Below are 14,297 nucleotides of genomic sequence, written 5' to 3' on the forward strand. Positions count from 1 at the left end.
GCCCTTTCCCCAGTTTTTAGTAAACAGCTATTTGTCATATATAATCTAGAAGAGCATATAGCATGCAATCCTATGGAATTTTGGAATGGGGTGGGTGGGCATTGGACAGCTGTTCTCACCAATGCACTTCAAAGCCACTACTTTAACAAGTGACTTGGCCAGTTCTTGAGCTGGCATCATGAAAAATGGACATGCAGATTTGGTATAAGTGTTCTAGGGTGTGTGCAAACAGTCTGGAACCCTGCACCAATCACGGACATGTGACCCTGCTTGGTTAATTAGATTAACCGGCATGTAAACTAGCACAGGATTACAGTCAAGGAAAATTAAACTTCAGTACACTCTGTTAAATTAACATGTCATATACTCTCCCCCCTTTTTGCTGCATAGATAGCATGTGAAATTAGATCTTATTGGAACGACAATACAAAATGAGCTCAGTTTCCAATAACTGAAGCATTTTCAGCATTGGGATAAAAAAAGTATTAAAAGTTAGGAATGTTAACATCAAAGTGATCAAGCAACTATGTGCAGAAATTAACCCTTTTATTATATTGTATATTGTAGTAGTAAAGTTTGTTGGAAGTGCATGAATAAAAAGTTAGTGAAATTACAGGAGGAACAATCTATATAGCAATAATAGGTGCATTCACTGTGCATCTGAAAGGAAAAAAGAGAGAGAGAGTTTTCACTCATTTTGGCCTAAAACTTTGTGTTCAGGTTTCCAGAATTCTGACATCAGAACCCAGATAACACTGATTAGAACCATAAGGCTTTACAATAAAAGCTAAAATATTGACCATATGATGGCAAAAAGTCTTTATTTTGTGGTTATATTATTCTCTTCTAGCTACTCTCTGATGAAGTGGGTGGTGCTGTGGAGGACGACCTCCTTCTCCGAGACAAGGACCTCGATCGTTCTGCACTGTAGGTCACATGCTTATCATAGTTTTGTATCTGAGCTTCAAGGAAATCCCTTTGTTGTTGGCTGATTGTTTGGCTAATCAGTCCGGGGAGAGCTTGAATGCTACCAATTAACGTTTCCAATTTTGTTTCCAAAGTAACAATCCTCTTCTCAAAGTCTTCGCTTCTTTCGTTTAAGTCAGAAATCATATCATACATGATGTTTTGAGTCTGAAGGAGAAAGGGAAAGGGAGACGCGTTCAAGCAAGCAAGGTTGTTCGGCAGCAATTCAAACACTCATTGCTTAGAAACAGGAAAATAGCAACACAAACTGTGACTTCATAAACCATCAGCTTCACAAACAACTAGCACAAAACAGCTTCAGAAAGTGTTTTTATTCCAAGCTTTATTGCACAGGTGCAATTCAGCTGGAGCTTGTGATTCCTTAGTGGCGCACTTTTGAGATTTCAAGCAAACAATGAGGTGGGTTGGAAAACCCTTCAGAAATCCGGAGATGCAGAAATGTGACTCAGTTCAACAAATACTCTTTGTAGCGGAAGCTGAAAAGCTTCTCTATCCACAAATGGGTTCTGTTAGACCAGTTATATGCTTTCAATTTCCCTCAACATTTACAGTAAAGAGAGTTTCATCTTTCTAAGGAGCACTGCACACATTATGTAGTGGCAAATGTGCTTCGCGCACTGTGTGTCAATCCAGTGTCGAGCTGAGGCATATCCCAGGTCCCTGAGATGCTTAAATCAGGAGATATGTGGCTGAAAATGTGCATAGCCTTTCCAGTGCATAGGCAGAGCATTTTAGTTGCAAACCATACAACTTTAATGTGTAAAGTGGCCCTGAGACACCACTCCATTTTGGCAATTTGGAAGGGAACAAGGAAGGCAGCATTCAAAAGCCACTTATAAAATCTAGTCCCATTTATTTGTACACTCTCTTCTGTTCCTTGTCACCTGCTCAAAGAGCATCTCCTGTCCCAAGGCTGTGTGAGTAGTTTCCCACAGCTAGACTGAGCTTTTGCTTTCCTCAAAGAAGCTAAACCATTTGTGAATGTTGACTTGTCCCCTATGATAACAGAAGGAAGTTCACTGGAATAGGCTTATAGAGCTTGAGTTGGCTTTTTACCTGAAACCTTAGCAAAACAATGAATGTCAGTATACAAAAGCAAAATGCCAGTACAGTATACAAAAGCAAAAGCCGGTGTTGTTACACTGACCTTTGCCAAGTCCACCAAAGTGTTTGCCTGATCGTTCAATTTCCTCTGTTCCATTTTAACACTTCTTAATCTAAAAGATTGAAAATCCAAGTCAGATAACAATTTTTTTTTGCCAGCTCCTCAAACTTGAATACAGCATGCATCTAAACAGATAACTGCATGGACAATGTCTTGAATACTTTGTGTACAGTCATAACTGGTTATGTGTCTGGTACAATGAAAAAAAAGCATGCTTCCTTAACACCGCAAAAAAGAAAGAAGAGAGCAAGAAAATGTGATGTCCCCGAGACTACTAATTGCCATGGTTAACGCTGAATTCAAAGTGGGAGGTAAGGATTTATTCATAGTGTATGAAAGAAAGCCAAAACATTCCTTAAAGCTCCAGTATCCTGGCAAGTAGGCATAGGAAGTAATGAACGACAATTCAATCTCCTTATTATTGCCTGAGTAATCATTCGGCCTCTTCCATATGCCTACATGATTAGATACAGGTATAAGCCCTCTTCAGTCTGAAATGGATTTGGTTAGGAGGTGTTTGAACCTGATGAAAATACAGTGATAAGTGAGTTCCTTGTTAATTTTTAAAAGCTTTTATCTGACCAGCAGCTAAATAAAGAGCATCATTGTTAATATATTAGTTTCACAGTCCTCAGTGTCGCTGACCTGCAATACTTTTAATTGTTTTTAATGTGCATAACCGTTTCCTTGTTAATTTATTACTTTCACAGTCCTCAATGTCTCTGACTTGGAATACTTTTGTACATATGTGCATAGCAATTTTCCTAGTAGGTTTGGTTGGCCAGTTTATCTGTCTGTGATTAAACCAGAACACTATGAAGTATTGTATCTGTATAAAAGAGCCTCATGGGTATAGTTTTCCCCTTGGTGCCCAAGTAATTCCATTCATGCTAATCAGCTGAGCAGGGTAAGAAAGAGAAAAACAAGATGTATTATTCTGAACTGTAGTACAGTGGTACCTCGCAAGACGAATGCCTCGCAAGACAAAAAACTCGCTAGACGAAAGGTTTTTCCGTTTTCGAGTTGCCTCGCAAGACGAATTTCCCTATGGGCTTGCTTTGCAAGACGAAAACGTCTCACGACTTTGTTTCCTTTGTCTAAATAATAATTCGCAAGACGAAAAATTCACTAGACGACAAAACTTGCGGAACGAATTAATTTCGTCTTGCGGGGCACCACTGTATGAAAATGTGTGTTGGTTTAAGGGTATATGGCCAGTGAGTTTGACAAAGACTATTAATCTTTCCCCCCTCTCCAAATATATGAGAACAGAATTTTTTTAAATCTGTAGTACTATCCATGGGGGGGGGGGGGGGAGTCTTGATGCAAATTGTGAATCGGCTATATTGCTGTAAGTGGCTTCCTTCCTCTTCTTCTTTTCTTAAGGGTTATGTGCTTCAAGGAATAAAACAGTCCAATGCAGAATTCTCTATTTATACCAAAGCACACACCCACACCAAGAGCTCCATAATAGCTTTCCCATTCATTTCAAGGGAGGAGGCAGCTCTCCATGCTTTTTCTTTTGCTGAACTAAATGTAGAGGCCTTACAGGCTGGGGTTGCTCTCTGTGTATTTTGGACATGGATACTGCCCCCCCCCCCGAATGTAGGCTTGTCTCCTTTATAAAGGCAGTCTATCATCATCAAGTTACAAAGGACTTTGTGTGTCTAAGCCAGCAGGGTGTTGTGTGGTCAACTAAGTGTGTGAGAATGTTATTCAGTCCACAACATGCCCATGATCTCATTCAAGAAATGAAGCTACCCTGAACTTAGGCATTAATCTCATGTGGTTCCTCTTTCCAGGTCATTGTCCGAAACCTCATTAATAATTGGAATCTGTTTATTTATTTAATTTTTGTGTGTTTGTCCTGTATCTGCACCATTGCACCCATTGTCTTATTCGCAACTGATAACTCGTGAATTTATTCTCACAGTTTATTTTAAAAGATAAAATAAACTGTGAGACGCAGGTGGCGCTGTGGGTTAAACCACAGAGCCTAGGGCTTGCCAATCAGAAGGTCGGTGGTTCAAATCCCAGCGACAGGGTGAGCTTCCGTTGCTCAGTCCCTGCTCCTGCCAACCTAGCAGTTCGAAAGCACGTCGAAGTGCAAGTAGATGAATAGGTACCGCACTGGCGGGAAGGTAAACGGCATTTCCGTGTGCTGCTCTGGTTCGCCAGAAGTGGCTTAGTCATGCTGGCCACATGACCTAGAAGCTGTACGCCGGCTCCCTCGGCCAACAAAGCGAGATGAGCGCCGCAACCCCAGAGTCGGTCACGACTGGACCTAATGGTCAGGGGTCCCTTTACCTTTATTTTAAAAGAAGCTAAAGCTGGTTTTTTCACAATCCCAGAATCCAGTTGTTTCAGGGTTCCCTCTTAAAGCCCACCCCTTCAGTACTGTGCATTCAATTTGATGGGGTGAATGAGAATGAATGGGCTTACAGCTGCAGTCACACAAGTTCAGCATTGTTGTAGGAGGTATGAGGGGCACTCAAGCTCACATTTTCAGACGGAGGAATAATGTATGTCCAGAAACACATAAAATTATTAAGTGATACTGTGACCCAGTTCTCTTAGTCAAACCATGGCTAAGTGTAAATGAGCTGTCCTGTTGCTGTTCCACTACCCAGAGCTAAGCCATGGTTTGGCTTAGCATTAAGCCTGATTCTGGGCTCATGGTTTTGCTCAATCACACAAACTATGACTTGTAGCCAAGGTTTAGATTTGGCTTATCATTTGTCAGTATCGGATTTAGGACAGTGCAGGCGGTTCCCCTGCACAAGTCGCCAAGCCATGGGGAATAATAATAATAATAATTCCTATATTTATACAGGTACCTACTGAGAAGATTGATTTAAAAAAGGAACTGTACCAAAAGGAATTATTGTGAAAATAAGAAATATTTTTTGGGGGGGCGCCAAATCTTGTCCTTGCTCAGGGCACCATATTACCAAAGTTTGCCCTTGTATTTCTAGTTTGTCTTGGAAGCAAACCTTGAGCCTAGCTTTAGATGTACTGCTAAGCCAATCAGTGGCATAATGTTTGCTAGCATGGCAGCAGCAAGAGTGGGGAGGGGTGAAGAGCCAGTGATTTTTCCTCTAAGGAACACACGTTCACTCATTCATGTTTAGCCATGGCTTGGCTTACTGTTATGTGCAAACAGGGTCTATAAGGGACAACGCTGAAAGAAATCAAACAAGATTGTTGGTCTGTATACATCAGATGTGTAGATTTGTCTGTATAAACTTTTGAAAGCATATTTTAGGTCATCAGTTATCTTTGGAAGAGGGAAAGCCAATTAGCGACATTTTAGGTTGAGCTTTCTATCCTCCTTTCCCTCCCTATATGAACATCTGGAGAAATATGATAAATAAATGGTATAATTTTTATGCTGATTATTTACCTCTCTTGCAAATGTATGTTGATAAAGAGAGATTTGCATCTTCAAGGTGTGTATATCAGCCTTGGTTGTGACTTAGGTGGAGCAAACCTTTTTATAAACTGATCATTTCTTAGCTGCGACAGTCAGATTAAAAATGATACTAGCCAGATCTTTCTCTGAAAATTAAGAAATATTGATACTCTGATTCCTTCCTTCCGAACTTCACTTATCACAGAAGAAATTCATGACTTTGGATTGCAGTTCCACAGTAGCAACCAGACTATTGAAATTCACAAATAAAGTATCCATTTGTTGCATGCAGACAGTGGTAAATTCTGCAAATTTGAAAGGAACAGCTCACACAACTTACTTCCGAGCTCTATTTTCATTGTTGAAATAAAAAGACAAAACAAAAGAAAAGAAACTGTAAAATTGACTAAAACAAATTAACACAAGGGATGGTCTTCATGTGAGCGCAATGTGCTCTGTTATGGAGCTTGTAGTTCATACATTTTCTCCATAGAACTCTCTGGGTCAGCAATTAACAACTCAAATGCAGGACAGCGTTATACTCTCAGTTTCTATACCACATTTCACCATGTTCTGAAAGTAAGCAGCGACGTTTCATACGTTGTGGTACAAGCAGACATTAGCTGCGTTCACGCATCACATTAAACCATGCTTAATTTTTAACTATGGCTTAATGCGAACAAGCAGCATGCTGGTGGAAGTCCCTGCTTAACTCCTCCCCTGCTCTTGGGTGTGATATATTTGGGGGAATAAAAAGTCGAGTCTTGGCTAGTCATATTATCCAAACCTAGGCTCGTGGTTTGTTTCTCCCAAACAAACCATGAGCAGTAAGCCAATAACAAACTTTGGCTACCACTTGTGCCACAAACCTTGACTCAACAAATGTTCTGAATTCAGACACATGTGTTGAGTCAAGGTTTGTGGCTTGTTGCTCCTGGTAAAGCGTGGCCAAGAGCAGGGGAGAAGTGACAAATGAACCTTTGAGCCCTGTGCACTAGAATGCTGCTTGTTTATGTTAAACATTTAACGTCACATTTTATTCTGGCCGGAGGGATATCAGTGGCACCTAAATACCTCAGCCCCCTTCCCACATGCCATCCATACATGGGAAGAATTGATAGCTGAAATATTACCAGGATTCTCAAAAGTTAAGAGACTTAGTATTGGTACATTTTATTTCCATCTTCCCTCCCAACATCAAGTGTTGAGTAGGCTAGAATTAACCTTTAGAGGGGGTCATTAAGGGGAGTTAAAGGAAAACATATGAATATGTGAATGAAGACTATCACCATGAATCAAAAAGGAGAACTACACAGTTCAGCTAGAAATAGAAAATCAAACTTATCATTCTGAATGTTAGCATCCAACAGGATATGACTGGTTCCATTCCCCTATTTTGCTAGAATACAATTTAACCCCCTTTGTTTGACTTGGGAGGTCAAATGACGCAGGACAAATGAAAATTCAGAAGTAAAACGGAAACCTGGCTCTGCATAACAAGGAAAGGTAGCCACTATGGGAACGACTTCATTTAGTTTCTTACTCAATAGTAGGTGATGAACAAATATTTGCAGTTCTTTTTGAGACTAAAGGGATAAAGTTGCATCACTTCCTTTGAGAACAAAGCTCTAGCACATCAATTGGCAAATCCACACATATTTTTGAAAGTCTGAATACTTCTAGCAAGGGACACACAGAAAGTATGGTCAGGAGACAAAGCTAAATCACATATTAAATTAAAATGAAGACAAGCACCTGGTAGATAATAGCTACCCTGCCCCATGCTTGTTAGAAGCCATATTGATGTGAAAAAGGACTATCCCATGAAGACTGATCTGATGCCAGATCACAGTAAGGCAGGGTGGGAAACCTGTGGCATTCTAGGAGCTTTTGGAATCTAATTCTCATCAGCCACAGTGAGCATGGCCAATGGTCAAAGGGTATGGGAGTTGTAGTACATAGGCTCCCTATCCCTGTTGCAGAGGTTGCAGTCCAATCCTGAACATGTACACTCAGAAGAAAGAATCCCACTAAATCACAATATCGTAATACCTGGTTTCAGCTCAGTTTGTAATTCACTGTCCACACTGCCTTTTTTAGACAGCAGCATTTCTCACATCTTTGCTAAACTGAACTAATACTCATTGTGTATATTTTATTTTATAACTTAAGCACACTATGTAACCATTAATGAGTTAGCCCTTTTCAGATCTCTCCTCTGAAGCAGAAAAGGAAATAACATTACTGCCATTTAATGCGTTCAAATCAACAGCGAAAGAAGAGAAGCACGGTTAATTTATGAAACTTATTTCCTCCTCACTTTTGGTGCAATGGGTGACTACACACTCTATAAAATGAAATTCATGACTCTTGGGCTCTGTACACAGACCTCTGTGCAGGGAACAACCAGAGATTCCACGTCTTGTGTTAACATCAGGTGTGGAAAAGAAGAAAGTAGGAAGAAAAACGAATTGCTCACAAATGAGCCTTGTTTGGACATGATACTAAACCATGGTTGAATGAGCTACAGTGAACCTTGGGACTGTTATCCCTCTTTCTCTTTCTCTAAGCTTTCACTTCTAGCTGTTTGTAATGTTGGAATTCAGAAGATACAAACTGTTAATCTTAACCATGGTTTGTTGAAATAAGCCAACTTCAAACCACCGTTCATAAAGTTTGCTTGTTTTAACTAACCATGGTTAAGATTGACCACAGTTTGGGGTTACTATAGAATGAAAGCAGAGATTTTTTAATATACTCCCTGCATCTGTGCTGGAGTAGAGAGCACATAAACCAGATGCTTGCTGCAGTTCATAACACTAAGCCATATTTATTTTGCAACTTCTTGGAACTGGCTCTGAAGTCTTTTTCTTGTTATTATAGTATTGGGTCTGTCAAGATGATCTAACTTTACTGATTCCCCACTGCAGAATGATTAAAAGCAATATACATCATGTGTATTTCAATTCAGATTCTGAGGTTCTGATCTACACTTCTGAGAAAGGACCTCTTTCACAGAAGTGGACCTCTGCTCCCATTTTCATTACACTATATCTCTACTGCTAGTTCACCAAACTCCATACTCTTCCCTTTGGCCATTTCCTCCTCCCAAGAACTCTCTATGTGCTGCAGAGGAAGGATGTGAAGAAGAGAAACCTGCAGCAATTAATATCGGCCACTAGTTTTATGTAGCCCAAATTGTGGCAAGCTCTTTCTGCTCTAACCATAACAGTGACTGAGCACTCTCCAAAGTCAGGTATGAATGAGGAATCAGCAATGCTTCCATTATATCTGCAAGGAGCCTGCGGTTTCCAAAGATTAGCTCGTATCAGGAACTAATTCCCCCATATACCCTAAATGAATAGACCATAAGGTGGCTAATTTCTGGGGTGCCAAAATGAAGACAACTATCCCACCATTTATCTTTTCACCAAGTGTAATATTTGCTACAGCAATAACATTGATTTTAAAATGAACCAATCATTTCAATAGGAAATGATTACATTCTTTACCCATTATCTAAAACTGGCACAGTAGTAGAACCTACTGGTTGCAATAATTTTAAAAATGGTAAAAAAAATTATATTAAACTTATATATCACATAATAAAATAAGGGGCTATTGACTGATGGTTAATATAGTAAAAGATTCTTTTGTCAGCTGTTAGCACCTGCCAGAAAAATCACAAGAGGATGTTATTGATATTCATATCTATTTTGCAATACGTACTAGATTCATTCTTATTCCAAAATATCATGTGTAGGAAGCTTTAGCAAAGAAAATCTTTATTCAAGGAAGGGTGGTTGGATCACACATGAAGAGTCAGGGATGTGAAAAACTTGTTCATTTGTTTCTACAACGTTTCTGCTTTCTCTTCCCCTGGCCTTGGAAATCCACGGAAACTTCATGAAGAGTCTAAGATGTCTTTCCTTCTAAAAACCGTATGTATAATCTGTATGTGAATTAGATTGTGCATCTCATTTCATATCCATCTCGAATGCTATTGTTTCCCATCAATGAGATGGAGATTCAGGGACACACTGAGATACATACAATGTTTTCCTCCCACACCCTTGAGATAAAGTGAACAGAATCAGGCAGAAGGTGGATTTGGGACAGCTGCCTGTATTGGCAGAACAGCAACATCCACACTAGAAACTGAACCTGCCAGATTAACACAGCATCCTGGATAAGGGGGAAATAGACAAGCCAAAATGGTACTTACTGGTGAATAGCTTGCAAGAATTTGCGCTGATGTTTCCTTACTTTTGCATGGTCTATCTTTTTCACCAGCTTTGTATTTTTATAAATTAACCATGTTTCCCTGAGTACATTGGCAGCTGCATTTTTCACCTGTTTTAAAAAAAGAAAACACAAGGCTGACTGAAATAGCATTACACATCCCTATGAGTCTTCCCTAGCACATGTTATCTATCATAAATATTTACAGGAATGTCTCCTTCTGAGACCAGGTGCTGTAGAGAGCTAACGTAATAAGAGCACAACTGTCTAAATTCTGTGCCTCTGCTTGGCACTTGAATTAGTGACTATCCACACCTAGCATCTTGGGATTTCTGGTTCATACATTATGACGCAGTAGGTCTGATTAACATGCTGACCCCCTTCCCTTCCCCACTGCCCATGCAGGAATTTCCCTTCTCTCCTCCGTTGTCATGGAACATCTTTTTCATAGACAAGAAGAGGAAACAAACTTGACATTTTGGATCATGGCTTTATATAGCAGGGTTGCCAAAAGTTGTTAAGATTTTTTGCTAAATCTTTTTTTAAAAAAGGTGAAGTCTTTAAGGAAATTTGCAAAAATCCCGACTTGCCATACAGACGGATTTTCCTGGATATATATATAATATTTTTATTTATTTTTTTAAAGCATGTGGTTAGGATAAAACTGGAATGCCAAATAGACAAGCATTGCTTCTCACAAGATCATTTTATCTGATCAGCACTCTGAGAGTACATTTCCACCACAGCATCAGGAATTGTTAGACACTGAATGCCAGTTATGTTTTGTTTTGTTTTAAGTAGATGAGCAGTTGGGTTGAAGGACAACTAGTCAGACTAACCTGGCTGCCAGTTTGTCACTACAATCATATCTCATTTTTCTTCCGTGATGGAATCAAGGCAGAAAACGTAACACTTCCTCCGAAGTTTCACTTCCAGGCACTGATCAGTCCCATACCTGCTTAGATTTACTAAAACTGGTTTGTCACAGACATAGGCAAACTCGGCCCTCCAGATGTTTTGAGACTACAGTTCCCATCATCCCTGACCACTGGTCCTGTTAGCTAGGGATGATGGGAGTTGTCGTTCCAAAACATCTGGAGTGTGGAGTTTGCCTATGCCTGGTTTATCATGTGCCTTCAGCTCATGTTCCAGGACCTATTCCACATGTTTGCTTCTGTTTTGCTATTCCTTAAGAGAGACCTCACATCTACCACCAGTGGACAAAACACTCAAAGCTGACATGAAACTTAAAGATTCAATAATTCAGTAGCATATTTCAAGGTCTATCCCTAAAACTATCTGTGAACATGGTGAAAAACAAAGCAAAATATTTGCTTTTTGTTACATATACAAAAAAACCCAAACCACACATTGTGACTTACTCTTTTAGTTAGCTGGGTGTCCATCATGAAATTATGCACATGTTTTTCAGCTTTGGTAAGTTCTAATTTCCTTGCTACCACAGCTACCACCAGTGCAGTGCAACCAGCACCCTGGAAATAGCAATAAAACAAAATCCAAAGAGTTGTAATACCTTATTCAATAATGGTCACACTATTGACGAAACAGGAAAAGAAAACAGTATGGTTACACAAAAGAAGTACATTTGTTTAGTGCAAAATGATATAATTTCATTTTATCAGTGTCTCTGTAGTTGGGAAGAAATTCAGTGTCATGTTAAGGCAGTTGTTCAGTCAATGCGAGCTTTTCAGTTTCCCAGATGGAATTATCTCCTCTCTCCTCCTTCCACATGCTATTCTAAGGGTTCTCTCAAACCCCCCAGAGCCAGTTTTGGGTGGCACAGAGGGTAGCAGGAGGGAGAAAAGCTGTGTTGCACACACACACACACACACAAATTCCAGATAAGACTCATCAGGTGAATCCCACCCTCAGTAATATCACACTTTAAGAGTTACTTTAATGGCACGTTCAATCGCTTCCAGATCATCTGCAATTCTTCTCTCTCCTTCCCTCCACAATGGCCTGATTTGCATATTACATTAAGTGAAACCTTGGTTAAGCGTGAATGCACAGACTCCCGTAGAGGATCTTGTAGCTACTTCACTCTTCCCCATCTCTTTTTGCTGCCACGCCATGTTATGCCTTAGTATGTCATCCCAACCCATCTGGTTAACTTCTATCCAGACTAGCCATGAGTTGTAACCAAGAACAAACCATGGTTTGTTGGAGCCTGTATGTTCACGCTTTTGCACTAAGCCAAGGTTTGATGTGCAAACCAGGCCACTTGGTCTCACAGGAAGAGAATCTTCTTGCTCCAGGAACAAAGGAGGATAAAGATGAAAGTACTGTCAATATGTTAAACAGCCCCCCAGTAGTTCTCCACAGGTATTAATATTCTTTAGTTGGGAAACTAAGGACTGCAAGTTACAGATATCCTGTTGAGGGCAAAAGAAGTTGGGACTTTATAGGCCATAGACAAAGGGTAGTATAAGAGATGTGATTCTTTGAGCAGCCGATACATGCAATGGGGTTTTGGCACTGACACATAAACATCAGTTCCTTATTTGATATTAGAAGTTTTCAGTTTTCTCTGCTAGTTATGAAAACAAACTAGGGAGACTTAAACAAGTTGCATCATTAATATCAGTGTTAAAACACTACTTAACATTTACATTATAGCAATAATGAGCTTAACTAAGCCAATTTATAGTGAACTGATCAGTGTGTCTATTAAGGAGGGCAGTATAATTATATTAGGAACAAATCTAATAAAAACAGAAGCCTGTTTAAACTTTATCTTTGGACTTTAATAAAAGTCTTACCTAAAATCTAATTAACCCATGGAAAGTGAAATATTGTACAATCTGCCCTTTGCTCTACCCACAAGGGGGAAAGGCTGACATTCCATTAGTAACAGTTTATAGGGATTCTATACATTAAACATTTATTGACATTAATATTTGATCTGTATTGAAATACATTGCAGCTCTACAAACCCTTGTAAAGATGAATATTTGGGATGCTCTTCACAAGACTTTAATGAACTTTTCCTCTATAAGGTAAATTTATCTCATGCACACCCTCACAAATACATTTATAAAAACGCGAACAGTAGAGAGAGCCCAGGATAGAACTCTGTGGCACCCCACTTGAGAATTCCCTCAAGGCTGACACAGAGTCATTACTGAGCACCCAGTGGGTATGGTTCTTCAACCAGTTGTAGATCCACCTATCTGGAGTAGCATCCAGCCACTTTTTACCACTTTGTCAGCAAGGAAGACTGTCAACTGCCGAAATCAAGATATATTATGTCCACGATATATTATGTCTAACCCCTTTTCAGAGCCTGAATGAAACCATGTGAAATAAAACAGCCTAGAACATCTAGGAGAGTCCGTCATGGGAAGAAGATGTGCATAACAAAATACTACAAGTCTTTCATCAGGAAGATATACTTGCACTAAGGGATTCTCAGCACCTGCAGTAGCAGAGATCTCAGCCTTTGGAACCTTCTCTCTCTCTCTCTCTCTCTCTCTCTCTCTCACACACACACACACACACACACACACACACTGGTTTTTCTAGAAACCACCTACTTTTCTTTCAGGGACTGAATCCACCTCCTGTTTCCTGGCTGAACAATGTTGCATAGAAACTAGTTTGGGGAAAGAAGGGATTGGCACGAAGCGTTATGTAGCTCTTTTTTTAAAAGACAAATGAATAGCTGCACTTTTGCTTCCTGAACTATTGTGTTCCCATTTTCCCATTTTCCCAACAATACAAGCTCTATTCTGTCTTCCGTATACTCTGCTTTCCTTTTCAAGTCTACCCTCTCATTTTTAATAGGGGGAATCATACCTATTGGTACTGGATCAGAGTCAGGGCAAGTATGAATCCATTTTTATTCTGGAAAAGCTTAGAACAAACTGTGATTCATGATATAAAGAGGTTTCTTTTTTTAAAAGAAAAAAGTCAGGCCTCCATAAATGTACAAAAGAGCTTCAAAAACACGTAAATTATTTTTGAACTCCACCGCTCCTCCCTGCCATACACGGTCTGTGCAGCATATTCTCCAGAAGCTTAACCATTTCCAACAAATGATTATATGCTACAGCTGGTACTTCAATGACTAATTAACCTTCGGAGGAAGCAAGCCTTTGTTAAAATGTCACCAAGCTCACAATGAATAGAGGGAACATCTTGAGATGTCTAGGCAAAGACCAGTAGCTAGGAGTCCTTTAACAAAACACTATATATATATATATATATATATATATATATGCAGGTTTTGGTGTCCTCGGGTGTCTTCCCGTGTAAAAGACACCCGAGGACACCAAAACCTGCATTCCTGTACCCGTGAAAATCTACGAAAGCATATATATATATATATATATATATATATATATATATATATATGGTACAAGATTTGGTTAAGCATGGAGATTTGGCTTAAGATGATTCATTTGTCCACATGCTAGTGTAAGACAAATCAGGGAGCCACACTGCTTAGGTCCAGAACTAAAAAGTACA

General features: G+C 39.6%; 1 protein-coding gene across 3 annotated transcripts in view; it reads right to left on the reverse strand.

The window, feature by feature from the left end:
- Nucleotides 1-529: 529 nt before the first annotated feature.
- The window catches only part of KCNN2 (potassium calcium-activated channel subfamily N member 2), a 105,552-nt gene continuing 91,784 nt past the window's right edge, over nt 530-14,297 (reverse strand). For 2 of the 3 annotated variants that reach the window (XM_028748584.2, XM_028748583.2), the window contains 4 exons: nt 11,189-11,299; nt 9,790-9,917; nt 2,135-2,204; nt 530-1,134 (listed from right to left, as the gene is read on the reverse strand). In XM_028748584.2, coding sequence (XP_028604417.2) covers nt 847-1,134; nt 2,135-2,204; nt 9,790-9,917; nt 11,189-11,299 — 597 coding nt within the window. In that variant the 3' untranslated portion in view covers nt 530-846. The remainder of the gene's footprint in view (nt 1,135-2,134; nt 2,205-9,789; nt 9,918-11,188; nt 11,300-14,297) is intronic. The other variant, XM_028748585.2, reaches the window with a different exon arrangement.

Source organism: Podarcis muralis, chromosome 11 (genome assembly GCF_964188315.1).
Source record: "Podarcis muralis chromosome 11, rPodMur119.hap1.1, whole genome shotgun sequence".
Classification (NCBI taxonomy): Eukaryota; Metazoa; Chordata; class Lepidosauria; order Squamata; family Lacertidae; genus Podarcis; species Podarcis muralis.